Genomic DNA, 26,238 nt, shown 5'->3' on the forward strand with positions numbered 1-26,238 from the left:
TTCTTCCTCAAACTACAAGACGGGGTTTACTAGTCTTTGACCTCATCAATGACACGGTTTCCTCTGAGAAGTATTTTCTCTGCATAGCCAGACCTCGGCCCGTTCCTGAAGCGCATCAGCACACACGGGTTTCGTCGCATCTGGGACACAGTAAGCAGCAGGCACTGCAGGAGCCGTGCTCACGGGCTGGCCCACCAGCACCCACCGCGCAGCCCGGGCGCAGGCTCCTCACACGCGGCACGCCGTGCCACACGCACAGCACCCGAAGCACTCACACCTGAGCACGCATGAGCCGTGCCCAAGGACGGAAGGCCGCTTGCCAAAGCAGCGATTCCTCTGCTAGGTCCCATTTCCATGCATAGAGACGTTGTCTGGTAAACGGGCTGCGCCCGGAGTCACGGCAGCAGCGGCACCCACGAGAAAAGGGGCGCTGGGTGCCTGCTCCTGCTCCTCCGCGGGCGCTTGGGCTAGAGGAGCTCGGCGACTATCCGCTCGTTGTGTTCGGAAACCAGCTCTCTGTCGCGTCTCGGAAGCAGAGGTAACCGTGTGGTTCTATCAGGAAAGCGGCCGGACTGCGTCAGCCCGCGTCCGCAGCGCTCCGACGCTCGGGGTCCTTCCCGTGCAGCTCGTGGGTTCAGTAGAGCCAGTGGGCATGTGCTGCGTGGGTTTAAATGCTTTTATCAAAGCAGCCAAACCTTGCACAGAGTGAGGTGTATAGCACACGGACTGGCGATTCCGTGATTTGTAAAAACTCATCGTTGAAGACTGTGCTCAGCTGCGTGTCACTGTGATGGTGAGATACCTGTTGACGTGCGTGTGACTGTGTTGTAACTTCACTCTGTGTATCTCCTAAACGCCTACCACAGTGCCTTTAATAGATCCACTTATTTATTTTAAATTTCCTTTTCCCGGTAAAATGTAAGGCAGCTCATAAAAACATGCAGTGTGGTGAGAAGTGGACTAGATGGCGGGAGGGAAACGGCAGAGGGCCGGGGCGGGGGGGGGAAGGGGAGGGCAGGGGACTGGGGTCTGAGGCCCTGGCAGAAGGGCCACGGCTGGGGGTGGCCTGCGCCCGTTCCAACCGCTGCCGCGTGCCAGGTTTGAAATTACTTTTCCTGGGGTTTCCTAAAGCGCTTAATCATACAGGCTAGTTGAAGTCCGGAGTTCTCATTAGTTTTACCAATGGCTGCGGCCCAACAGTGTGAGAGAACGCGGAATCTCGGTAATACGTTCTGGACGGGGCCCTGGCAGGGCCGGCGCGGACCGGCGGGCACCAGCGGGGACAGCGAGCCTGGAGAGCAGGGCCGCGGAGACGGAGCGTGTTCCGGTGACTCGGGGCCTGTTCCCGACGACAGTCATCGTTGACCGCTCTGCTAGGCAGGGAAGTGGGTGTGTGGGGGGCGGGCAGAGTGACCTTGTAGAATGTAACTCCTGCAGGGAAGGACGTTTTCTTTCTTAAAAGGGCTGTCACCCATAGGGATGGAAGCCGAGAAAGAAAATAGCTTCTTACGATAAAAACTCGGGGAAGGAAAATGAGATGCTTTTGAAGGCAGCAACTTGAACCTGAATTACCGAGGCCGTGGGGTCTTCTCACTTAGCAAATGCCCCCACTAGTGGAGCGATTCGGTGTGTTCTCCGCACAGAGGAGTGCCTTAAGGTGTGTCTGCATGCGTACATGCACACACGTCGTGTCTCTGTCTCCAAGAAAATACGCCTGACACTGCGCTGTGGCGCACAGAGTTTATTTTTCCCGTTATAAATGAGGCTCCTGCCTCGAGGTTGTACATCGTAGGTGAGAATGTGAGTGACTGCACCATAGAGGGACCGAGAAGGACGTGTTTTGGAAATAGGAAGTAAAGAAACTCAGCACGAAGACCCTCACGTGCCTGCTGCCGTCCAGCGCCGGTCCGCCGGTCCTGCACTGCGGGTGGTCACCAGGCCGTTCGGCAGGTCTTCCCGGGGCGCGGGTGCCTCTCGGTTCTCATCCACAGGCACCGGCGTGGGAGTCTGGGGCCCCTCGCAGGTCGCTGCCCTGCCGCCCCGTCTCCTCCCCGCGGTGGCCCGTGTCTGTGATGCTGCAGCGGTGGTGTCCTCCGTCCAGGTGCAGGGCGCGTCACGTGCGGGCGCATCTGAAGGAGGTGGCGTGGCCGAAGGGCCCCGGACGTGGCGACCAAGAGGCCCGGTGGCGCGTGTGCATGTGGGCGTGTCGGCCACTGCACACGTGTATTCCGTGAATAAGGTGCTCCAGCGTGCCATGTCGCGGGCCGTGCCCTGGTCCACGCCGTGCGGCTGACGCGAGTCTCTCTGCGCTTGTGTCTCTCGCAGGAGATCGCCCGGCACCTGCGTCCCGGGACCCTCCGAGCGACCTTCGGGAAGACCAAGGTCCAGAACGCCGTTCACTGCACCGACCTCCCCGAGGACGGGCTGCTAGAGGTGAGGCGTGAGCGTCCTGTGCCTGCGTGTCGGGTTCGTGGGTGGTCTCAGCGGTTTGGGGGGGGGGGGGGGCGCCTTCTTCCCGCCGTCGGGAGACCCTGCTCCCCGGCCGTCTGACGACCTCAGGTGGCGGCTTTGAAAGACCAAATGGCAGGCTGCTGCTTATAACAAGACGGTCTCCACAGAAGTCAGGCATTTTTTCTGATTGGCATATGTCGTGGTTTAAAAGCAACTTACAAAGTGAAGGACTATAGCATTCATTAAATAATGTGAAATTTGTTTTAAAGTCAGATAAAAAAAGTGTCATTGCCGCAAGTTGCTAGTCATGCAAATGTATCAGACAAATGTATCATCAGAAAAGGTATCAGTGAAACTCAGAAGTCTAACTGATAGGCAGTGTAATAGGTGAAAAGCCATACCACCATTATTGACTCTCTCTGCACCGGGCTCTACCGTGACGGCTGCCCCGTGTAAAGTGCTCCGTGTGAGCCCTCGGCCGCTCTCATGGGTCGGTGTTACTGCACCTGTTTTACCAGGGAACCGGAATTGGGACGCCCAGAGGCTAAGTGACACCCTCGAATCGAACAGTTCCTGTAGCACACAGCCGTGTTTTGACCCCTCTCACCTGTTTAATTAACGTAAAATAAGAAACAATGAAAGAATTATGAGAAAGTCTAAGTGAAAATTGATCTGGTTTGGGGTTAAGAAAGTCATTTCTAGGCCACAGCAAAGAAGCTTTAGAGGAAGGATTGATTTTCTTTTTCTTACAGTTTTTAAAATTTTTCTGTGTCAGAAGGAACTAATGGGATGAAAAGACAAATTTAAGAGATTATAGTACAAAGAACAAAAAAACAATCGATACCCATAATACATCCGTACTTTGGTATTATTTGTTTTATCAAATGTATCAGTCTTTTGTTTTAGTTCTGCCTCTGAACCGTGTGGGGCAAAGCCGTTCCCACTGTGTTCTCGCTGCCCCACCCTGACGTGCTCGCACACCTGGACTTGGTTGTGATGCGTGTGTGACGTGTGTGTGACGTGTGTGTGACGCGTGTGTGGTGCGGGCCCCCGCCAGCCCCAGGCCTTGTTGGGGAACCCCCCGCTTTCTGCCCTCTGCACCTCTCCTCGGGGTGCAGGGGGCTTGGGCTGGCCCGTGCCCACCCCCGAACCTCCGGTCTGTTCCGCCGGGCGGTGCCAGGAGAGCGCCACCTTCACGGCTGTGGCTCGTTCGTCCTGTAGGGAAGCTTCTTGGGTTGTCCTCCTGCATGTGTCCCTGCACGGGGACTTGACGTGGGTTTGTCAGGTTCTCTGCCCACCCCGACCCCCCCTCCCATGCAGACGGGACCCTGACGCCGCGCTGGGTCTGTGTCTGTGAGTTAACGTGGCAGTGGCATGTCCATCCTGTAGCGGGCTCCTCACCGGCGTGAACGGTGCGCTTCGCCTTTCCCGCCCGTAGGGTCTCCGTCCTCGTGTGGGTCTGGGGCGCGGCCTGCAGAGTCTGTCCCGCCAGTTTCTGCGCGTGTTGCTGTGGAGAAGGACTCCGCCCGCTGCATTTTGACTTTCTCCTAAAACCCACAGCGTGACCTTGCTAGAATCGTGTCTCGACTGTGTGCCCTGGTGTGAAAGGCTGTCCTTCACTCCTTGTGAAGTTAACTATGTCACACACTCTACTGTTTGATTACCTGAAGGGCCAAATGTTCATTTAAAATTTTCACCTGTTTCATAAATACCCCCTTCACCTTCCGATGGCCCAGGACCTGCCGGCCGGGTTTGGACTCGGGGGGTGAGCGGGGCTCAGCAAAACTGAAATACTGTCCGTCGGGAAGCTTGCGCCCATTGCAAAATGAGACCCAAGGTATGCCCGTGAGTTTGCTCACGCAATTTAAAATACATTACTACTGCCTGCAGCTTCAAAGCCATTTATCGAATGATTAAAATCTTTCTAGCCTAACTGCACAGGAGATCTAATTGCAAAGTAATGGCTGAGTGGGTTACAGAATTAATTAAAAAAAAAACAGAAGTTGGTGTTCTGACAGCCTCCTCTCCTGTGGCCGATGATTTACACTCGACGTGACCTTGCCTGAGTCGCTTTTTCCTTCCACGCCTCACCCCTCTTATCAATAGACTGGCACCGAGAATCCTCATCTGCTAGAACCAAGAAATGTTCTCTTAGTTAATGATTAACGATTTGCGGATCGCTGGGCTTGAACAGTCAAGCATTATGAAAACACTTAGAGGCCAGAAGAGTTACTTGCTCAAAGGTCTGCAAAGTGGAAGTCAGAGGGACGCCGAGACACGCTCCCTGGTCAGGAAGCGCTTCGTGCTCCGCTCTGCTGGTCCTCCCGGGAACATGCCTGAGGGGCAGGGGACCGTGCGTTCCGCTGCCCCATCCAGGACCTTCCTGGAAGGCGGGACCAAGGGCCGAGGCTGGAGCTGTGCTGGGCACTGCAAGGAGGGAGGGGGAGGAGTTGCTTCTCCTGGCGCGTTCCCCCTTGTGATGCCCGCTGAGCTAGGCTCACATCAGGTGCTCAGAAGCACGGCTTGTGCTTCCGTGTCTGCCTTGTCCCATCCGTGCGTGTTTCCAGTGCGTGTTTCCAGTGCGTGTTTCCAGTGTGCGTGTAACAGCCATACAGAGGGTGCCTTCCTCACCGACACTGCGACGGGTTTCAGAATCAACCAAACATTTGCCCCACTCTCCCTGAGCTCAGACGGAGCTTTAGGGGTGAGGGGTCTTAGCAGCAATCCAGAAGCGTGATTTCTTGGGATGTCTCCAACTGTGGGACCTTTTGTGGGGATGGGGACAAGTGGCAGCAACTGTGGCATGAGACGTTCCAGGGTTCCAGGGTGTTACTTCACCAGGGGTGCCCTCTGGGTGGTCACTTCACAGGGGTGTTCCCTGATGCCCTCTGGGTGGTCACTTCACGGGGGTGTTCCCCGATGCTCTCTGGGTGGTCACTTCACCGGTAATGCTCTCTGGGCGGTCACTTCACGGGGGTGTCCCTGATGCCCTCTGGGTGGTCACTTCACTGGGGGTGCTGTCTGGGCGGTCACTTCACGGGGGTGTTCCCTGATGCCCTCTGGGTGGTCACTTCACCGGTAATGCTCTCTGGGCGGTCACTTCACGGGGGTGTCCCTGATGCCCTCTGGGTGGTCACTTCACGGGGGTGTCCCTGATGCCCTCTGGGTGGTCACTTCACCGGTAATGCTCTCTGGGCGGTCACTTCACGGGGGTGTCCCTGATGCCCTCTGGGTGGTCACTTCACTGGGGGTGTCCCCGATGCTGTGTGGGTGGTTACTGTTACGATCTTAAATTTCTACTCAAAGGACACATTAGTGGAAACATGTTCAGCTTACCTGGTAGTAAAAGGAGTGCTGGTTTTCTACTAATGGCCACATTGTAAAGTCTCAGTGCCCACGTGGGTAAGGCCTCAGTGGAACAGGTGCCCTCAGGGGCTGGTGCCGCTACGTGGCGCCAGGTACTGGAAGCCGTGGGCTGTTCCGTACGATTTGTCCCAGAATCTACCTCCCGGACTCTCACTGGAGAGGAGGAGGAGGGTGGCAGGACTCACAGGGGGCAGGTGCCAGCAGCCAGCGTCTGTCCGCTAATTCCAGCCTTGTCACCAACCACCAGCTACTTTGGGGTCGTAGCTGCCCAGTGGACATCTGACTTGCTCTTCCACTCCTGAGTTGGCTCTCTCAGCCACCCTCTCGTGGAGCACAAAAGTGTTTTCTGTAGGCTTTAAAGTAACTATGTGATGATTGAACGAACACGGGTAAGAATCATGAAGGCACCCAGAGTCCCAAACTAGAAAGAAGTCAAGACTGACTCACCCCAGAACTGTATTATTTAAGAGTAATAAGTAAACTTGCTCGCCGGGGCTCTCATTCCCAGTGATCCTGGAGTTTCCGGGGAACTTCCAGGACGGCACTGGTGTGCTGTCTGCCGCGCACACAGGCGTCCTGTGAAGGGAGCAGGGGGCCACGCCCAGCACGGGGTGGGGGGGTGGGGGTGTCCTCGGGAAAGGAGCCAGGTGCCCTCTCTACCTTGGGAACCTGGGGCTCTTCGCCCAGCACGCACGACCGATAACACGTCCACGCCCCGGCCTCCCAGGGCCGGCGGGTCCCTTCGTTTCCCTGACTCTGAAAAAGCGAGGGTGCTGCCCTCTGCTCCCTGCAGTTCGACCACGAACCCTTGTCTGTGGCCTGCACGCTGCTTCATTTTCCGCCGGTGGCTGAGCACGCCCCGAGTTAATCAGTGACTCTCAGTGACCGGAGTCCTCAGGAGGGCACGGGAGGAGCCTTCCCGCACCTGGTCCAAGGCATCCTCTTCTCCGTTCACAAAACTCTGCTGCCGCCGTACCCACTCTGTTACCGGAGTCGAGGCTGCTGAGCCCACCGCTGTGCTGTGCCCACTAGCCTGGTGGGGGTGCCAGCAGGGAAGGCAGCGCAGTGGCCACCGGAAGGGAAGGAGCAGGCCCAGCGTTTTCGGGACAAACGCACTGAGGAGGTCTTGCAGGTTAGGCGAAGCCTTAAAGAAACTCGATAGGACTTGAGTCCTCACGCGTCAGACACGGCCACTGCCACACAAGGTTGTGCGAGCACTTGTCTGTGAGACCGTTGTGAACAGTCGTGGTAACAGTCGCTGTTTCCTGCTCCTCTGTAAGTTGAGCGTAGCTTTAGCCAGACAGGCAGCCGCTGGGCGTATGGGCCTTGCACGTGTCGCATCCACGAAGTGCACACGCCCTTGCTGGGTGCCGGGTCAGTGGGACCCGGACTGCTGCGGGCGCCGCCCTCCGACCTTCTGCGGGACAGGCGTTTGCGTCCCGCGGGGAGGGGCCCGGCGCAGCTGCGTTTGCGGCCAAGTCTACGAGGCAGCCGCGCTGTGAGACGGGCCCCTATCAGCTCCTCGCGTGGCCTGCCTGTGGCCTCGCGTTGTCCTGTGTGTGTCTGGGGGAGGGTTGACGAGCCTTCGGGGCACTTACCGCACTCCAGGCATCGCCGCCGGTGTGTCGCGTGCTGTCGCATCTGCGGCCCTCGGCGAAGCGGGTGCCGTCCCCCTCCTCGTGGGTGAGCACCTCCCTCCCGACTTCACGCAGCCGGACCCAGTGGGCCGGGGCCTGCGTCCGGCGTTCGCACTCGCCAACCGCACCTCCTTTGTAGTCTGGTCTGAACCCCTGCGACCGTGGTCCCCAGGGCGTGTGGCAGGGCGGTGAGCGAGGGCAGGGCCAGGCTCGGGGGACCCTGCAGAGTGCCGGGCCAGAGCGCTTGGCCTCTCTCAGGAGTCATTGGGATGATTGGGCGTTTACTCGTACTTTGTCCTTACTAACTTGTAGTTTTTGCACGGACCTGTGCCCCTCAGTTTAGGTGAATACATAAAATTATTCAGAAATCTCTCAGGCAGCAGGGCCGCGGCTGTCGTCTGGCTGGTTACTGATGGGCACGCTCGTTTGCTCACTGGGTACGGACGCCCAGGGCAGACAACCCCCCCCCCCCCCCCCCCCCCCCCCCCCCCGCCGAGCAGGGCCTCGCCCCCAGCCCTGCCCTAGACGCACAGACAGACAGGCCGGGGGTCTGCCCGGGAGGCTGCGGCCGACTCCTGGAAGCGCCACAGACTCGTTATCGTTTGGGACGAGCGTGCGTGCAGCCCCGGGTTTTTGCTCTTGGCACCACCCAGCGGGTGTCCCCACCGCTGCTCCCTCTTCTCCCGGTCTCTGTCCCCCATGTCCCCCCACAAGTCAGCTCGCACGGGGCTCCCGTGCGCTATGCACCCCGCAGCTCCGCTGGGCCCCAGTTCTGTTCCCGAGGGCTCCCCATCCCCCAGCTCCCCCAGCTCCCCCACCACCGACCCAATGAAAACAAGCCTCCACTGGCCGAGACGGCACTTCCGCCTCCGTGGGAGCATGGCCTCGGTCGGGGGTTTCAGTCCCCTTCTCCGCCCGTTGTCCCCACAGCCCCTCCGCCCGAGGCCCCTCTGGTGGCCGCAGCGGTGTGGGTGGGCGGCAGGGACTCGAGGCGAGGCGGGCCGGGCCGCCTGCTGCTCTTCCAGGGAAGCTCCTGTGAGGGCTCCCGGGCCCAGCCTCCACTGTCGCCACCCCCACTGTGCCCCTGTGAGCGACCTGGGGAGGGCAGAGGAGCCTGGCGTAGGAGGGAGGGGTTCCGGAGCCTGCAGAGCAGAGACGGTGCCGGGGCCGACTCGCTGGGCCCCTCCCAGCGAGGCCCCGGGCCGCGTGCATTGTGCTGATTGCAGATTGTTCAGTGCAGGGTGATCCGCTCCCTCCCCCCACCCACCCCCGCACCCACACCCCTGCCCACAGGACAGCCACGCTCGCCTTTGGCACCAGCTGTAGAGTCACACACAGCCCAGTCCACTCGGTCGGGTCAATGAGCGACCACCGCAGGTTTGAGATGGCGAGAACGGTGCCTTTGCCTGGAATGTCAGCGAACGTAACTCTCCGTGCAAAGTCCCCCTCTCGTTACACATCGGCTTTGGGTGACTGTGCCGTCACCATCTGAGAGCTAAAGCCTGCGGCTTACTCTTCACGGGGCGACGAGAGCTGTAAAGCGTCGTCGTGCAGCGGGGTGGGGGCTGGCCCGCAGCGGGGCGTGGTGGCAGGCTGCGTTTCCTGGGGGCAGCCTCGCCCCCCTCTGAACAAAGAGCCCGTTGTCCCGCGGGCTGCACGAGAGACAGTCTTCCGTAACGGACACTCGTGCTGGCACCGATGCCTTCGGCTAGACTTTTCATAGGGTGAAACAAGTCTGCGTGTCTTCCGTGTTGGCGCTCCTTGACTGAGGGTGTTCCGTGCATCGGCTGGTGTTCCAGCCCGTCTTCTCGCTTGGGGGTAGCACCCCCAAGTTCTCTCAGCCCCCCACCGTCGTCAGCTGTGGTCCTTCGGCGGCCTGGGCGGGCATGCGCCTGCAGGGGGGCTCTGTGCCGTTGGCTGCGCCGAACCCCAGAGGGGCTCAGCGGGCTTCGTGTTCTCGGGGGAGACTGGGATCTGAACAGACGGTTTAGATGAGCACAGTAAGGGAAGGACCAGAGGTGGCCGGGGAGCCTGGCCCAGAGGGGCCAGGGGAGCTTTTCTGGAGGAAATGGCGTTTCAGCTGAGACCTGAAGAAGTGAGTTGGGTGTCACCTGGGGAAGGAGGCAGGAGGCCCCAGACCCCGAAGCCCCGAGGCAGGGAAGTGCTTGGCGCGCCGTGGGGACAGAAGGAGGGCTACCAGGTGCCGCGGGGAGGCCCCGGGAGGCAGAGGAGGGGCCGAGCAGGGCCCGCGGGGCCGTTTCCGCCCACGGCGAGCACGGACTGCACCCCGGGCACCGCGGTGGTCAGGCTGAGCCCTCTCCGAGAGCTCCCCGGCTGCAGTGTGGAAAGTGGACTCGAGGGGAGGGGACGAGCTGGGAAGGAGAAGTCGAAGGGCGTGCGAGTGTGGCAGCCACAGACAGCGGGGCCCCGCCCTGCCCAGGTGTCCGGGTGTGGGCACCATACACCTGCCGTGGGTCTCCGGGCTTGGATGCCCCGCCCGCCCGCCTCGCTGAGGACTGGGCGCTCCGGGACCGGGGCCGCTCCTCCGGCACTGGGGCCGCTCCTCCGGCATGCCCCGCTTTCCCAGTATTCATTCACTGCGTGCCCTGCGGGAATCCCGTTCCCTTCCCTGGGCCAGCACTGTGGTTCCAGGTTTTGAGGAGCTCCGACTCGTGTGTGACCCCCTCGTTCTCCCCAGGAAGACGGGCTGGCCTGGGATGACACCGTGTGTGTGCTAAACAGGGCCCCCCCACACCCCGGCGGTGCGGGTCCTCGCAGGCGGGTGCTGCCCGTGTATCCCGCGGAGTCAGGCAGCGGGTCGTTGTCAGAACGACGGGGTCGCAGGCGCTGATTTCCCTTCCCGTCAGTTGCCGTCAGGGGCACCGTTTCTTCTTGTCCGAGGACAAAAGTGTGCTGCGTGGAGACTCAAACATCCCTTGACTGAGACCTGCAGCTGGGGAGCCTCCAGGTGCGGCTCTCTGGGGACGCCGGACGTCTTACTGCAGCCTGACTGAGCCGACAGCACTGCCAGTCCGGGGTTCCTCCTCCCGCCAGTCCGAAGTCCGTGAGCTCACGGAGGGGTGAAGAGGAGGAGGAATTAGCTGAGCTTTTCATGACGCATCCTCGGTTTGAACTTGAGTTCAAAGGTAAATCCAGAGTTTGCAGCTGAATTTGCATCTCGGCCTTCCCTGGAACCTGAAGCCCGGGGCAGGCCCACGCCCCGGCTCTGGCCAGGTCGCCCGAGTCCGCATCCTCCCCCCACCCCCGCCGGCCACTTGGTGGCCGAGGAAGGAGGACCTTTCTCGGACTCACGTTCCCTGCTTGCAGGATAGACAGGGTGGCGTCTCACACTGAGGTTAAGTGAGGCCACCCGTGGAAGAGACCAGATCTGCAGAGTTCAGTCAGAAACGCAGGAGACCATGCTCGGGGTCGCAGCAAGGAAGGGGTGTCCTCCAGGGGAGGTCAGCGGAAGGGCGGGGCCCGCGGCGCCCTGACCTCACACCACAGGACGGTCGTTGGCATCCAGAGGGCCGGCCCGGCGGCGGCGGCTGTGGGTGCCACCTCGGCCACGGGCGCTGGCACGCCCGCCTCCCACCGCCGCGAGCCTGGCGACAACACGCGGGGAGGCCGAGCCCAGCCACCGCAGACACAGTCACAGCTGTGGAAGGGGCCCCTGGTTCCAGGCCCCCGGGAGGGCAGCTAAGGGGCGGAGCCTGACTCGCGACCAGAGCAGAGCGGCCAGGGAGCCTGGGAGACGTGGTTTGTAGCTTCCCAGCTGCCGAGCGGAAGGCGGCCGGAACGGGAGTCGAGGTGCCCAATCTGAGTTCCTGCCGGGGGGGGGGGGGGGGGGGGCACGTGGCCCGCGGTGTGGCGTGCAGCCGGCGCCCAATCAACGGTGGGTGTCGTTGGTTCTGCCACTGTCGGTGTATCAGCAGCAGGAGTGAGTGCGGGCGTCATTTAATGCCAGCACGTAACTCAGTGCTTAAACTGGCATTAGCCTTGAGGGTTCCTTTGCTGCCCTTCTTAGAGAGTACACCGATTAAACAGAACTCTCTGTGTGGCGAACACATGGATTATAAGACCCCGCTTCTCCCCATCATGAAGGTGGTGAATAATGAAGCCAAGTTCGTGTATTGTCTGACTGAGCTAGCACAGGAGCCGAACTAGAATCACAGACCTCACCTCAGTCCACCGCCTGGTGCCGGGTGGGCTTCGGCAGCAACAGGGTGTGGGCAGTCGGGCGGTCCTCGCTGCTGACACCCGCTGAGGGGGTTTGCGAGTCTTCCCGTGAGCGACGCTGCTGCGTGATCTTCTCTCCTCGCCGTGGCCCTCTGGGCGTGGTATCAGAATGGTGCTGGCTCATCGGATAAGGCTCCTGTCTTCTGAAAAAGATTGCAGAGATTTGGCGTAATTCCTTAAACGTTTGGCAGAATTCACGCATCCGAGCCTGGTGCTCTCTGAACAGAACAGTCACTCCGTGCCGAACACCTCCGTGCAGGTCTGTAAGGTCGTCTGCTTCAGGGCCTCTTCAGGGGGCAGCTGTCCCTGCCCAGCGGCGTGGTCGGCACAGGACCGGCCTCTCCTGGCAGCAAAAGGCCACGGAAAGTCGGGAGCCTTTGTGGAGGGACGTCTCTCACCCAAGACCTCGTTCACCAAACCACGTGCTCTCCGATCACCGACACCGGCAGGAAGCGCCGTAGGAGTCACGCCACGGGCTCAGGGGGAACGGCGAGGATTTGCATGGACTTGTCCTTGTCCGGCGCTGTCTGGGTCAGAGGTCAGGCCCTCCGCCCCAGCCACTTTCAGCTGAGCCCCGGGAACCCTGAGCCCACTGCTGCACTAACGACGTGTCAGCAGCCGATTGGGAGTGAACTGAAAACAGGATGTCCCCTACAGGTCACTCGGTGGGCCGCATTGGGGTGCCGAGTTCCCTGCGAGCCTCAGCGGGTGACACCCCAGCGGCACAGACGGTGCGGTGATGGGCCCGGGTGGTGGAGTCGCCCGAGGGCCGCCCACAAAGCACCCCTGGGCGCAGCACCAGCATTGTGACCCCCGGTCCAAACATCATTGTAAATTAAACCTGTGGCCAAGAGATGTTCATTGTTAGCCCATGCCTTCTAGTGCCATCCAAAAAAAAAAAAAACACAGTTTTCAAAAGAAAGATACAAACAATACATTTATAAGCTAAAGGAAATGAAGCAAAGAATTCTTTTCTTCGATTCGAAGGGACGTGTAGGGGTTTCCGGCAGTCCCTGGGGAACGGCAGCAGGTCAAGCCGACAAGTCAAGCACCGGGGCCACCGGCGGTGCGGACAGCGAGGCTCTGGAACAGCGCTGCCGGCGCGGACGGCCGAACAGCGCGTGGGTCCGGCCCAGCAGCATAAACGGGGAAGCGTTTATGCCGAGTATTTGAGTCGCCCTGACTCTCTGCGGAGCCAGGCCGTTCATGAGTCGCTGTCCCAGGGCCTGGCGCTCCTGCTGGGGAGGGCCGGAAAATTCTCCGTGACGCCGTGACAGATGACTCCGGGGTGGGGGGGGTGGGGGGGGGTTTATTCCGCGTGCAGTCGGCGTTCCTCTCCCGAGCCCACGCGGAGGGAGGCGGCACCGGAGCCGTGTGTGGGCCGGGGCTGGGTGTCGCCTCCCGCCACACTCGCTCGGCCGGAGTGCGTGCCGGGCCAGCCCCTGTTCCGCGTACAGGGGGACACCCAGGGCCACGGACGCTGGGGTCGCGGCTCCTGAGGTCACCCTTAGAGGCCGGCGAGTGCACAGAGGTGGCTGACGAGAGAAGTGGGGGCTGGGGGGCACCAGCAGTGTGTTACTCAGTGTCAGCGATTCCTCAGTGCAGAACTAAGTAGAGAAATGGCTTTGAAGCACGTTATTAGTGCTTTTTCCCCAAAACAAGGAGTGTTTTTCAGAAAACACCCTGTAAGTAACACCACGGAAAGAACGTGAACGAATGGGCCTGTTTAATCCTCGTAGGAAGCGAGGTGCCCGAGACAGGGCGGACCCTCACCCCACCGGGCCCCCGCTGCGACGAGAGCCCGAATGGCCTCGGGCATCCGCTGAGGACGGGGTGGGGCACCCGCGTCACTGGTGCCGGGCTCTGTCCTTGCTCTCCCCGGCCGCAACTGACGGGGTTTTGTCACTGAGCGAGGTCAGGTGGGTTTCAGCGCCTTCTCTAAACCAGACAGTTTGGAGGGAGGGAGGGAAGGGAGGGATGGAAGCTACAGGAAAACAAAACAAAGACCTCACACAGTTTCCAAAAACAGGGTTCGTTTGTATTCCACTTGGGTTCAACTAGTGACATCTTTAGCCTTTAGTCTAGATGTTAAGCACCAAGAACTGTTAAATGCTATAATACACATTACTATCATTTACTCAAGTGTGATGAGTAGTCCTTACCCTAAAATACCAGCTTTTATGTGTTTTTAAGTTATTTTTAATTAGATTTTCGGTAAGACGCATGAAGACCCCCCCACATACACAGGGCGGACACAGCTTCTGACAGAAGGGCTCCTCTGGGGCACGCTCAGTGAGGCTTGGCTGTGCACTGATCTGTAACAGACGCCAGGGGAAGGCTGCACGTGGCCAGCAAGAGCGGCGCGTGCTATTCAGACTTGCAGGGTTTAGACGAGGGGGCGTCAAACCACGGCTCCCTGGGCACATCGGGCCCGCTCCCTGGTTTTGTAAATAAAGTTTTATTAGAACGCAGCCGCACGTGTTCATTTGCACAGTGTCCGTGGCCGCTCTCCCTCCAGCCACGCCTGCAGAGGGGAGTGGTCACGATGGGGGGGTGTTGGCGTCTACAATATTACTGCCCTGTCCCGTAACAGGAACGCGACCCCCGATTTAAATGACCAGTCTGTCTGTTCATCAGTTTTGTAAATTCCACGAGAAGTTTTCTCCGCCTTCTGTTTGCTGGTTGCCTGGAGGCCCATCGCAGAGCTGCGAGGCCCCGGGGTGCAGAGGCGGGGGACAGAGGCAGGGGTGGGAGGGGGAAGGCTCAGGGGAACATTGTGGGGGGGGACAGTGAGTCTCGAGACCCAGAGACACAGCAGGAGGAGTGTGGGGGTGATTGTTCAGAGTTGGAGTGTCTGCAGTCTCAAGTCCGAGGGAACCGGTGGTCGTGGTCGAGTCTGCAGTCCTGCTTGAGGTCCAGGTCGCGATGGCTGGCGTCTCGGGCCCTGAGTGAGGACTGACGTCGGACACGGGGGCAGCACGGAGGACGCGCTGGAGGGAGGTCGAGGCAGCGAGGACAGGGCCTCCCATGGGAAAGGCACGTGTCACGAGCCTCTCGTTTCACACGCCCCGGGCGGGACCTGGCAGTGGGAACCGTCACCTCCCCGTCACCCATCTTTAGGGAGTGGGGACCGCACGGGAGAGAGAACCTTCAGTGAGGTCACCGAAGGGGCTGTGCCGCTTCTCGCCGGCCTCCTTCAGTGCTTCGGGCCTGCGTGTCCGTGACTCTGGGTTTCCCGCTGCTCGGTCAGCTGCACGGTGGCCGCGTCACGGTGGGCCCGAGGGGAGGCCGTGCCAGAAAGGCTGTGTCACACTTGGCAAAGGGCCCCGGGGCGTCCTCTCGGGGTCACCGCAGGCGGCTTCCAGCGGTCGGTCGGTTCTGTTTTCGTTTGTGTGTTGTCTCGTCCCGAGCGCGTCCCTGCGGGAGCGAGTCCGCCCACGTCAGGGGAGCCCCGGGTCCCAGGGGGCGGGAGCGGTGGGCGCGGCGAGTGCCAAGGGTGCTGCGGGTGCAGCGCCCGCACGGAGGCAAACACACCGGAGCCGCACTAACGAGCTCCCTGGGGACCGGCTGCTGTGCCGGGGGAGGGCCGGCTCACTCTGCAGTGCCTGGCGGGGCGGCGTGTCAGGCCACGGCAGGAGGCCCCGAATCCCCGCAGGGAGCCTTTCCTCCTGGGGCGGTTCGGTCTGACGCCCTCTTTATTGAGCACTGATTCTGTGTGTTTCAGGCGCTTTTTACATTCAGTGTACTGGGGGACACGGTTGACGACGACGTGAGTTTCAGGCTTGGACCTCGGCCTCTGTACCTCCTCACGTGCTCGCCACTCGGAGTCCAGTCTCCTCCCGTCACCGTGCACTTGACCCCCTGGCCCCGCCCCCTCGGTAACCGCCGTCCTATCCTCCGTACCTGGGAGCTGGCTGGTCTGTTGTTCGCTGCTTTTCCTTTTCTGTCCCACAGATGAGTGAGGCCGTGCAGTCTTGTCCTTGTCCCGTCCATCCGACTCGCTTCACTCCGCACGATATACTCCCAAGATGCCCAGTGATGTTGCAGAGGGTGAACTTTTAAGTATTGTTATTGAGTTTAAAGAGAGGGCAATGGAGCGGGAGAGAGAGAAACACCCATCGCTGGCCTCTCACGCACACCCCAGCCAGGGACAGAACCCACAACCAGGGCGTGTGCCCCAACCTGGAATCGAACCCGAAACCCTCCGGGTTACAGAAGACACTCCAGCCAGCTGAGCCCCACTGGCCAGGGCACAAAGAGCAACATTGTATCTTTTCATGCGGCCGACTAGTAAGGACGCCATTGCCCGTGTGTACCACACCTTCATCCCGGGACACTGCTGGGGGGAACGCAGGTTGGTGCAGCCACCATGGAGACAGCGTGGAGGTTCCTCGGGAAATCTGGAATGGTGCTGCCATACAAGCCAGTAATCCCCCTTCTGGGGGTTTCTGCCCGAAAATATTTGAAGGCACATTCACAATGATGTATGTGCCCCGAGGTCCATCGTAGCGTTGTGCACAAGAGCCGAGACAGGGAGACCACCCAGGTGTCGTTCAGTGGGTGCTCGGACCAAGCAGATGTCTCGGGAGCCTGCCCTGGAGGGGCGTGAGTGGGAGGGGCGTGAGTGGGAGGGGCGTGAGTGGGAGGGGCGTGAGTGGGAGGGTGTGTCTGGCGCAAGGGAGGAGAGGGACGAGAGCAGCACACGGGACCGAGCTCCCTGCGTCGGTCCCACCTGGCCCCGCAGGTGGTAGAGAGCAGACACACAACGGACACCTGATGCCCGGGACTCACATCCCAAGTCTGCCTCTGAGCTAGGTGTGGGCCCTGAGCCTCAGTGTCCTCCACGGCCGGACAGACGCGGCACGCACAGGCGCACAGGTCCGTGAGCACCGCGGTGCGGGTGGAGCGAGGCGGAGAGCGGGTCGTCACCATTGCCATTGTGGTTGCTACGGTCACTGATGCCCCCACCGTGCAAGAAGAGGCGAGGAGGCGGACCCCGCGGGCTCTGGTGCAGCGGCCCTGGGAGCCAGCCCGGAGAGCTCCGTGGTGCGGGGGCCTTTCCCTCGAGGGACCCTCAGGTCCAAGGCGGCTGCTCTGTCTCCTGCGTCACGTGCCCATTCCGGGCAGAGGGAACTGAAGGTCCGAGGGCAAAGGCGTGCCACCAGCGGAGTGCACCTGCTTTCCCGGGAAGCCCCACTCCACCACATCCTCGCATGTGACGGGGGTGAGAAACTAGTCACAGTGCTCCCCTTCCCCCGAGCAACGGCAGCCGTGCTCTGGCTGCCCCAGCGAATCAGAGGTCTCTCTACGCACGAGAAAGAGGCCCTGGGGCGGGGGTGTGGGGGGTAGGCTCCTCATTTTCGAAGTCTTCGTTGCCGCCGTTCTGGTTCCTCTCTCGGAACCCTGCTGGCTTTCTCTCCTGCAAAGTCCCCGAAGACAGAATCCCCAGAAGGAGAGCCCCTCCCGGTTTGAAAACACTTTTTGGCCCTGGCCGGGGGGCTCGGTTGGTTGGGGTGTCATCCCACGCACCAAAAGGTTGTGGGTTCGATTCCCAGTCAGGGCATGTACCTGGGCTGGGGCTTCACTCCCCAGTTGGGGCAGATATGGGGGGGGCAGCGAATGGACGGCTCTGCCCCGCTCTCAGCCCACCTCCCTCCCTCCCCCCTTCTTCCTCCCTCCCCCCTTCTTCCTCCCTCTGTCTCTCAAGTCCGTCAGCGTACCCCGGGGCGAGGATAAACAACAACAGCAACAACAACAACAGACACTTCTGGAGTCAGTCAGCATCACCCTTGAAAATGGCACCAGAGGCCTAGCCCCCAGGGGAGCGGCCCGTGTTGTGATTGTCCGGGCCCCGTTTTAGCCTCACGTGGCCGTTGTGTTCCGCGTGGGGGCCGAGAGCGGGAGACGCTGATGAGACGACTTATCTGGCCCGCGATGGGGCCGGGGCGGAGTTGTACTGTGGGAGCCCAGCTGCTCCCCGTGAAACCCGATAAGGCTTTGAATAATTCACTGTTCTCTGCTATTCCAGAAACTCAGGGAACTCCCGGAATCTTTATGGGCCACTGGTGTTCTTGTTCGAAAATAAATTAAGATTCCCTTGTGATAGAACAAGTATGTGTCGTACTTGGTTCTTTCCGGAAACCTTGTCTCCTCTCCTCTTCAGACAGGAATGCAGCCACTCACTGCCTGCCCTCCCCCCGCCCCGACCCCGGGCTGCTCATCGCAGGCCCGCCCTGGTGTTTGCCGGCCGAGGGGCAGACCGAGTCCCGTCCGGTCTGTCCACCGACGTCCGTGTGTGTGTGTGTGTGTGTGTGTGTGTGTGGCTGCAGCAGCACGCCGGGCAGCAGAGGGTGCGAGAGACGCTGCTGGGGATGGGGAGCCGCACGGAGGGGGCGCGGGTGCCAGGGCGCGAGGGCTGCAGAGCACAGGCGGGGCCGTGGCCTCAAGAGTCCGCTGCCCACTGTGTGTGCAGGGCTCGGGTGCGGGGGTGGGGGAGCCGGAGAGGGGACCCCCTTGCCCTGCCGGGGTCACGGCTGCTGCAGGAAGGAGGCTCCTGTGGCGAAGGCCTTTCCCCGCCCCTGAGCGCCAGCCAAGGGGGAGAGGCTGGGCCCCAGCGCGAGCGGCTTGGTGGGCGATGCTGCGCTTCCTCCGGGAGGAAAAAGAGGCCAAAAAGTTCGTGCGGGCTTTTTCCGTGAAATAAAAGACACACTTTTCACTTCCACCAATAACGTCATTGACCTGGGTGTGTGGAGTATGTGGGCTCTCTCCCGCTATCGGCTTCTAGTGGGCAGAGGCCAGGGCGCTGCTAAACATCCCCCAGTGCCTGAGACGGCCCCACGGCACAGGATGGGTGCGTCCCGGTGACTCGCCCCAGGGACGGCGGAGCGTGACGAGAAGCTTGACGTCTCGCTCACTGGTGTTCGGCCCACGGGGGGCGGTTCACAGAAAAACGTGGCAACTGCCTGTGGCTGCCAGAGATGGAGGCCGCCCCCTCCACACCACCCACGTGCCCTGCGAAGACACCAGCAGCCGTGATTCTCACCGTTCTGACCTGCCTTCTTCGCTTGCGAGAAAGCCTTTTTCTTCCTTTCTTGAATCTTACGTTACGTTAACATTTGCTCCCCCGGTTTCTTTTGGGGTTTAAGGAAAAAGTTCGTCCCAGCTGCTCCCGCGTCAGTAACTTGAATTCTGATTCTACACCCCGTCGGCTTGGATCTGACCTAACAGCTTCTCTTCACATTTCTGATGCTGCTTTATCAAAGTGATGTCCTAGCTTCTAAATTATTTTGGTCACCCTTTAATGCGACTGTCTTCCTCCTGGGGCTTCGTGAGCTGGCGTTCACGTGTGAAGGGCAGCGACCAGAGCTGCCCCAGAAGCTGGTCCCCTGTGGTGCTTTCCCGGGAGGGCGCCGTGACCCCTCCTGGTCCACCTGCAGTGTCCCCCGTGAGGCCAGCTGGCGGTGATGGCCGGGGGTGATGGCCGCTGGGACGCCGCGGCCTCCGCAGCCCCTGTCTTCAGGGCCTCTCCCCCCACCCCCGGCTGCTCCCCCAGAGGCCTTTGCTGACTCACCGCTCACTGCTCACAGTGCCCCTCCCGTGAGCCCACCCTGACTTCCTTCCTGCGCTCACCCGGCCGTCCCCTGCTCTGTGCCCACGTCCCCGTCTCACGGTGTGGGGGCCCCCCACCCCCTGGCACCGGGCCTGCCTGGAACCCTGAGCGGCCACCGAGGCGCAGGGACTGAGCAGTGGCCTCCCCTCCTGCCGACAGGCTGCCCCCAGCCCTGTGCGCGGGCACCTACCTGTGCTCGTCCCGGAGGGCAGCAGCCGTTCGCCGCCCCGGCGAGCGCACGGAGCGCCGAGCGGTGAGCGGGGTTCCCGAGGTCTGCACGTCCCTGTGCGGTGCTTCGGCCCCGACTCCCCGGGACTCAGGTTCTCTCCGCCGGCGCCACGGAGCCGGAGCCGCGGTCAGACACCGGAGGTCAGCCGGCACCACTGCGGGCAGGGACCGCAGCCTCCCCCACGAGCGCCTCTTGTAACGGAAGGAAAACAGTGCCTCTAGGCCAGGATCCGTTCCAGGACCCCGTGGTTCTTGCGTGGTTCTTGAGCATCTTTGTCCAGGTCCTCAGTCGGCCGTGGTCGTTTGTGGTCTGCTGACTCGTGTGGGCTGCCCTCCGAGGAGGCCCCTCCGGGGTGCTGGCTGCTCCGGGGCGCTGCTGTAATTCTCGGCACAGTCTGGCTCCTTTGGCCTTCGCAGCAGCCCTGGGCGAGGGGTGTTGCTGCCGTGTGGACGTGAAACCTGAGAAGCAGAAATGACCTGCCCAAGGTCACATGGCCGGGAAGAGGCAAGGCCAGCCCCCGTGGTCCTGGGAGCTTGTAACCGGCAAAGACAGAGCCCGGGCACTCACAGCTCTCCGCCCTCAGGCGAGTCATCGGCTGTAAAAGCCTCTGTTTCCTCTACGGAAACTGGGACTGATGATACGTCCTTTGTTAATTCGTAAGAATTGTACATGATAATCTGTTAAAGCACTTAATGTGGAGCGAGAGCCAGTGAAGTTTAAAATGTAAACATTGAGGAACCGGCGTGACTCACACTGAGACACTGTAGCTCCCAGAGGGCACTTGTGTCGCCTTTGGGAGCGGGAAGGGAAGGGGCAGAGGCTGCAGATGTCTGTCCATGGGCTTAGACTTCGGAGGGGGCTGGGCGGGGTCCAGCCGCAGACAGCCTGAGCCGCCTTCCAGGCAGACGCGGCCGGATGAGGAGGAGTCGGGAAGCACAGCTTCGGAAGGACGCCCTGGCGAGGGTCCCTGCGTCGGTTACCTCAGCCACGGGGGAGCCTGCCCGTGTGGGGACAGGTCAGCACCACTGTTTGGGTCCCGGAGCGGGTACCTCCCGCTTCAGGGAGGGCACAGTCTCCCCGGGCGCCCCTGGAGGGCGTGGGGCTTGTAGGACTGCCGGAGGCACGGTCGTTTTAACTTGAACGGGAAGTTTTTGTTCAGCCTGAGAATGCGGCAGGTACGGCGTCGTACCGATGGGGAAGGCAAGCTGGACGGAGCTGTTCGTAGGGCTTGGGGCCGGGTTTCGCCGTCTGTAAGCCACTCGAGGGAGAGCCCCTGCCCGGGGACGGCAGGGCTCCGTGGCTGTGGTGGTGGGCGGGGCGGCATGCCCACCCCCCTCTGCCGAGGCCCGATGCCTTCCCTCAGCCCTGGTCTGGAGAGCCGGGGCCCTGCGCCCGCTGGAGCACTTGACCCTGGGGCTGGTCCGGCACTGACGGTGCTGGGCACCGGAGCCGGCCCCTCCCAGCCGGTCTGCACAGGGCCTGCCCTGGAGGGAAATCCGCGTTTCCCCGGGAATGGCCGTCGGAGCCCCGAATCGGTGACAAGGGGGCTGGTTAAGGCTTTGTGGGGGCAGCAAGCTGGGGGGCATGCGTCCCGGTGTTGTTGCTCTGGGGGCCTTCCCCTTGGTGTGGGGCTCTGTGGCTGCACAACACAGCAGCGTCTGCTGGGTGAGAGTCGGCGCCTGCGTGAGACGCTTCGTCTCTCGGCGCGCTGAGGCTGGCCGTCGCCGAGGGAACCACACACAGTTAGAACGTGCACCAGGGCGTCTGGTCGGACGTGGGTGCCCGTGGGACCATGGCAGGCCTCCGCCTCTCTGCCTCCCAGCGCCGAGCACAGGGGCTGGCGGGCGTCAGGTCTGGCTGGCACTGGCCCCCCTGAAAGAACGGCGGGGGGCACGTTCTCTCTGGAATTCGACACCACGATCACTTTACTCGCTCCACTGAAACTGTCCTTGCCTGCTCCTTCATCGTCTCGCTCTGTGCCTCTAAGGTCCGAGGTCCCGGGTTTTCAAAGAGAACGGCTCAGCCCCCCTCGGGCCAAGTGCAGGGATGCTGGAGCGTTACTAATCCTCTGAGAAGCCGGGACTCTGGGCCATCAGTAGACTCTGAAAGCCTCTGATAACGGGGTTTCTGTCTCAGATCACCGATAAGGCTTTTAATTTGCACTTGGAGCGGTTCCCCGGCAATGAGGGCCGCTGTTGTTCCAGCACCAGGGCAGCCGGAGAACCGGGCAGCCGGAGAACCGAAAACGGCAGCGTCTCCTGGCGCCGCACTCGGAGCAGCGGCTCCTGCGTCCCGGTCAGCCAGGCCGCACTCCCCTGCGTTGCACCCCGTCTGAGCGCCAGCGTGACGTCATTTACTTACTGCCCTTCTTTGAAGTTCCTCTGTTATTGTACTTAAATCCGTTTTGCTGCCATACGTGGAAAACTGGTATCACTTGCCCTTCGTTGGGACAGAATGAACACAATGTAAACAAGGCACGGAATCCCACCGGGGCGCCACTGCTTGCCCGAGGTGCTGAGCCCACCCCAGCCATCTCCTCTCTCCCAGCGTAGCCGCTCTGGTGCCCGGGTGTCCGGGTGGGGCTCGGCCCGCCTCTGCAGACCAGGTCCCTGGGAGAGTGCCTTCCCCTCGTTCTGTTCTGTCAGGGGCGTGGGGCTTGGTTGACCGGACCTGCGTGCAGACTCCCCCCAGGATGTGCTGGGAGCCCCATGCAGGAGGTGGAGGACGCTGTCCCCGCCCCCACAAAACGGGTGACCTGCTGCGGGGCCAGTGCACCCACGCGGAGAGGGAGCGTGATAAAGGCACAGGAGCAGGCCCTGGCCGGCCGGCTCAGTCGGAGCGTCCGTCAGGGCTGCACGAGAAGGTTGCGGGTTCGATCCCCCCTTCAGGGCACGTACCTCGGCTGTGGGTCTGATGTTGCGGCCCGCATAGGAGGCAACCCACAGATGTGTGTGTCTCTCTCTCTCTCTCTCTCTCTCTCTCTCTAATCAAAAAACATGTCTTCGGGTGAAAACTTTTTAAAAAGTGCAGAAGCAGGAATCCCACGTATTTATATTTCATCTCCAACTCCCTCCACTTTGGCCGCCTTCCACTTGTCATACCTGCGGGCCTGTTTCTGTTTCGTTTGTGCGTTTCTTCAGATCCCACGTGTCAGTGAGACTGTGTGTATCTGTCTGTCTGTCTCTGTCTGACTGACGTCACCTGGCAGAACGTGCTCTAGGTCCATCCGTGCTATTGCAAACAGCAAGACTTCTCCTTCATGGCCGAGTAATATTCCGCTGTGCGCATGCACCAGCTGTCTCTGTCCACTCGTCCACTGACGGACACCTCGGTCGCTTCCATGTCTGGCTGTCACTGCTGGTGCTGCAGGGACCGGGGGCGGGGGGGTACGTGTGCCTTTCTGAATTAGTGTTTCTGCTTTCTTCAGATCAACACCCAGAGGTGAAATTGTTGGATCGATGCAGACACCGGCCCACAGTGTCCGCGTCATTATGGATGAAATGAGACATTCACACGGACCACCGAGTCCGGTGGAGGACAAGGGACGGCATGGCTTTTTCTCTCCAGGGGAGCAAAAGCCCTGGCCCTTGCCATGACCTGCCGTTACTGGGTTTGTCCACCCATTGCATGATGGTCCTCATTAACTATGCACAGGTTCGCTTTAGGTGGTCACCTTTTACAGAGAACAAAGGAGCCAATGCCGCTAATCACACCACAGGAGAGGGATATTTGCAGATGAAAAGGCAAAAGTGGTTGAACCGGTTATACTCATGCTTGGAGGGTTTAGCATGGGTTTTAGGAAGTTATTTTGCAGTAAATGTCCTTAATTCAGGGTGAGGGAGTTTTTTATCAAGAGCAAGACTCAAAGCAGCCTAGGCACATTGCAGGCCGATTCCCCTCGGGAGAACCTATCCGTGGGTCCTGTGCATCTCTGAGTGGGAGTTGGGCCCACACCACGCAGAACGGTTTCCTGCATTGGATCATATACGCTATTTTAAATCGTTGAGGGGCTTCCATGCTGCTTTCCATTGTGGCTGCGCCAGCTTACAGTCCCACCAGCAGTACACAAGGCCTGCCTTTGCTCCGCGTCCTCGCCAGCACGCTGTTTGTTGATCGACCGATGATGGTCGCTGACAGGTACGAAGTGATGGCTCGTTGTGGCTTTAATTGGCATTTCCCTGCTCAGTGAGGCTGGGCAGCTTTCCATGTGCGTGCTGGCCACCGCTATGTCCTCCGGGCAGAAGTGTCTGGTCTGTTTCCCCATCTATTTTTAAATTGAGTTGGTTTTGGGGGGGAGTCCAATGGGGAGGTTCACTTTTATGAGTTCTTTACATATTTTAGACAGTAATGTCATCTGTGAACACCTTCTCCCACGCAGTAGGTCATCTATCTTTTTGTTTGTTGGTTTCCTTCGCTGTGCAAAACCTTTCTCCTCTGATGTGGTCGTTTATTTTTCTTATTTCCCTCCCCACAGAGACATGTAATGAGGTACCTGCCACGTGTGATGTCAGAGTTCACTGCCTGTGTTTCCTTCGGGTTTTATGGTTCAGGTCTAACCTTGAAGCCTTTAACCCGTTTTAAATGTATCCTTGCATATGGTGTGAGAAAGGGGTGGTTTTATTTCTCGCATGTATGCATCTGTCCGGTTTTCCCAACACCACTTACTGAAGAGACCGTCTTGACCCCCTTGTCTATCCTTGCCTCCTGTGTCATGCGTTAATTGACCATGTAAGTGAGGATTTATGTCTGGGCTCTGTATTCTATTCCACTGATTTATATCTGTTGTTATTGCTAGTGCCATACTGTTCTGATTATTGTAGCTTTGTAGTATAGTTTGTTATCAGGGACCATGATACCTCCCGCTCTGTTCTTTCTCAAGACTTCTCTGGCCATTCAGGGTCTTCTGTGGTTCCATATAAATTTTAGGATTAGTTTTTATAACTCTGAGAAGCATGCCATTGCTATTTTAACAGGGGTTGCATTGCATGTGCATATTACTTTAGGTAGTGTGGGCATTTTAACAGTGTTGATCCTTCCAATCCATGAGCAAGGTATAGCCTTCCATTTATTTGTATCTTACTCTTTCTTTCTTCAGAATCTTATAGTTTTCTGAGTACAGATTTTTTACTTTTTTGGCTTAAAAAAAGTGCTAACTGCATTATCAGATAAGCCCCAGGATTTCACTGGTTTAACCCTAAGAGGAGATTATTTCTCATTCAGGGTCACTCGGCTGAAGCAAGTTAGGAGGTGGCTTTCCTCCCAGTGACGCTTCAGGGCCCCGTCTTTTGTGGCTTCGTCGTTGTCCCGAGGGGGTCACGTGGTGTGTGTCCAGCCGGTGCAGGGGTGTCAGGGAGCAGCAGCGAGCGGTCCAGAAACATGCCAGTCCCCGCCCTTGGGGAGGGAGGGAGACAGACGGGTGAGCTCTGCCCCCCAACCCCGTGGACCCCTCCCTCACTGTTTGAGCACACTTGGCCCAGAGCAGGCAGCCGGCAGAGCCCACCCGTTCCAGGAGGACCCACCCACCCCCAACCCCCAGCTGGGACTGCCGCCCTCGGGGTCGCAGGCAGGGCACAGGCCGGCCCAGCAGCGTGAAGAGGGTGCGGGGAAGGAGTCCGGCCCGGGTCCTGGGGAAGTGGCCAGCAGACAGCACGTGCGCGCCGAGCCACTCAGGTCGGAGGAGCCGAGAGGGAGTCAGGCCTGTTCTGACCACCGGGTCATGACCCCTGCAAGCCTCCGGAGTGCAAACCACCTTCACTTTGAGTCAGCGCTGCCTCTTCCCCAGGCCCAAAGCCGCCCCCTTCCTAGTCACGGGCACCCCACCTTCCAGACGCTGCAGAGCCGGAGCGAGCTGTTGCAGCGACACAAACACCTTGTTCCAGGAAGGACGCCTTCCGTCGTCATTTCCCCTGGCACAGGCCACTCCTGGCCACCTCTCACGGCCGTGCCGTCAGCGTGCGTGTGGGTCTGCTGGCTGCATTCAGTGTGGGGGAGGCTCCGGGAACCTCAGCAGCGCAGGGGCCATGCCTGCCCGCCGTCCCCTTCGCTGCTTTGTTGAATGGAGCCATTGTCCCTCGGGCATTAATCTGCCCTCACGATTGCCGCTCCAGATACGCAAGGTCTCGGGTGGTATTTGTGAAGAGTGAACAGCAGCAGCAGGCCAGCGGGGCTGTACCCGAGGGCAGCAGGCGGGGACTCCAGCTGCCCCTGCGGTTCCTGGCCTCTCTGGGGGAGACTCAGTCTCCTCCCTGGCGCGGCGCGGCCTCACCCCTCAGGGGCCTCTCGGGACCCCCAAGGGCACCGGGAGGGTTGGTTCGGCCGTGCCAGGGGGTCCCCCTTCCACACCGAGTGCCACAGCTGCTGTTTGGGCATCTCCCCAACCAAAGACTAAAGCGATACCGAATCTTCAGCTCCGTTGTACCTGATAAATGTTTTTCAAAAGCTCTTTTCCTGTCTTCTTTCTCGGGCTAATTTTTAAATAGGGCCTTAGGCCAAACCATGAACCAAAAAAAGCAAGGTATGAACCTCCTTAACTTACCAAACCTCAAACCTAACCTCATTTTTTTTTTAAGTGAACTACTAACAACTTGGACTTTTTTTAAACAGGCCTGAAGCACCGGCCAGAATTAAAAGCTTGTTTTCTAAACAAGGTAGAGCAGCACACCACAAAGTATTTCTGAGTCTGAGATCTTCACGGGTTGGGTCTCTGC

At 60.1% G+C, this 26,238-nt stretch overlaps 1 protein-coding gene across 2 annotated transcripts in view; it reads left to right on the forward strand.

The window, feature by feature from the left end:
* Nucleotides 1-26,238, forward strand: part of NME7 (NME/NM23 family member 7) — a 79,302-nt gene that overhangs the window by 52,184 nt on the left and 880 nt on the right. Inside the window, exon 11 of one of the 2 annotated variants that reach the window (XM_028530815.2) lies at nucleotides 2,326-2,433. The exons of the other annotated variant lie outside the window; for it this stretch is intronic. Coding sequence (XP_028386616.1) covers nucleotides 2,326-2,433 — 108 coding nt within the window. The remainder of the gene's footprint in view (nucleotides 1-2,325; nucleotides 2,434-26,238) is intronic. 2 annotated transcript variants of the gene reach the window in all.

Source organism: Phyllostomus discolor, chromosome 14 (assembly GCF_004126475.2).
Source record: "Phyllostomus discolor isolate MPI-MPIP mPhyDis1 chromosome 14, mPhyDis1.pri.v3, whole genome shotgun sequence".
Taxonomy (NCBI): domain Eukaryota; kingdom Metazoa; phylum Chordata; class Mammalia; order Chiroptera; family Phyllostomidae; genus Phyllostomus; species Phyllostomus discolor.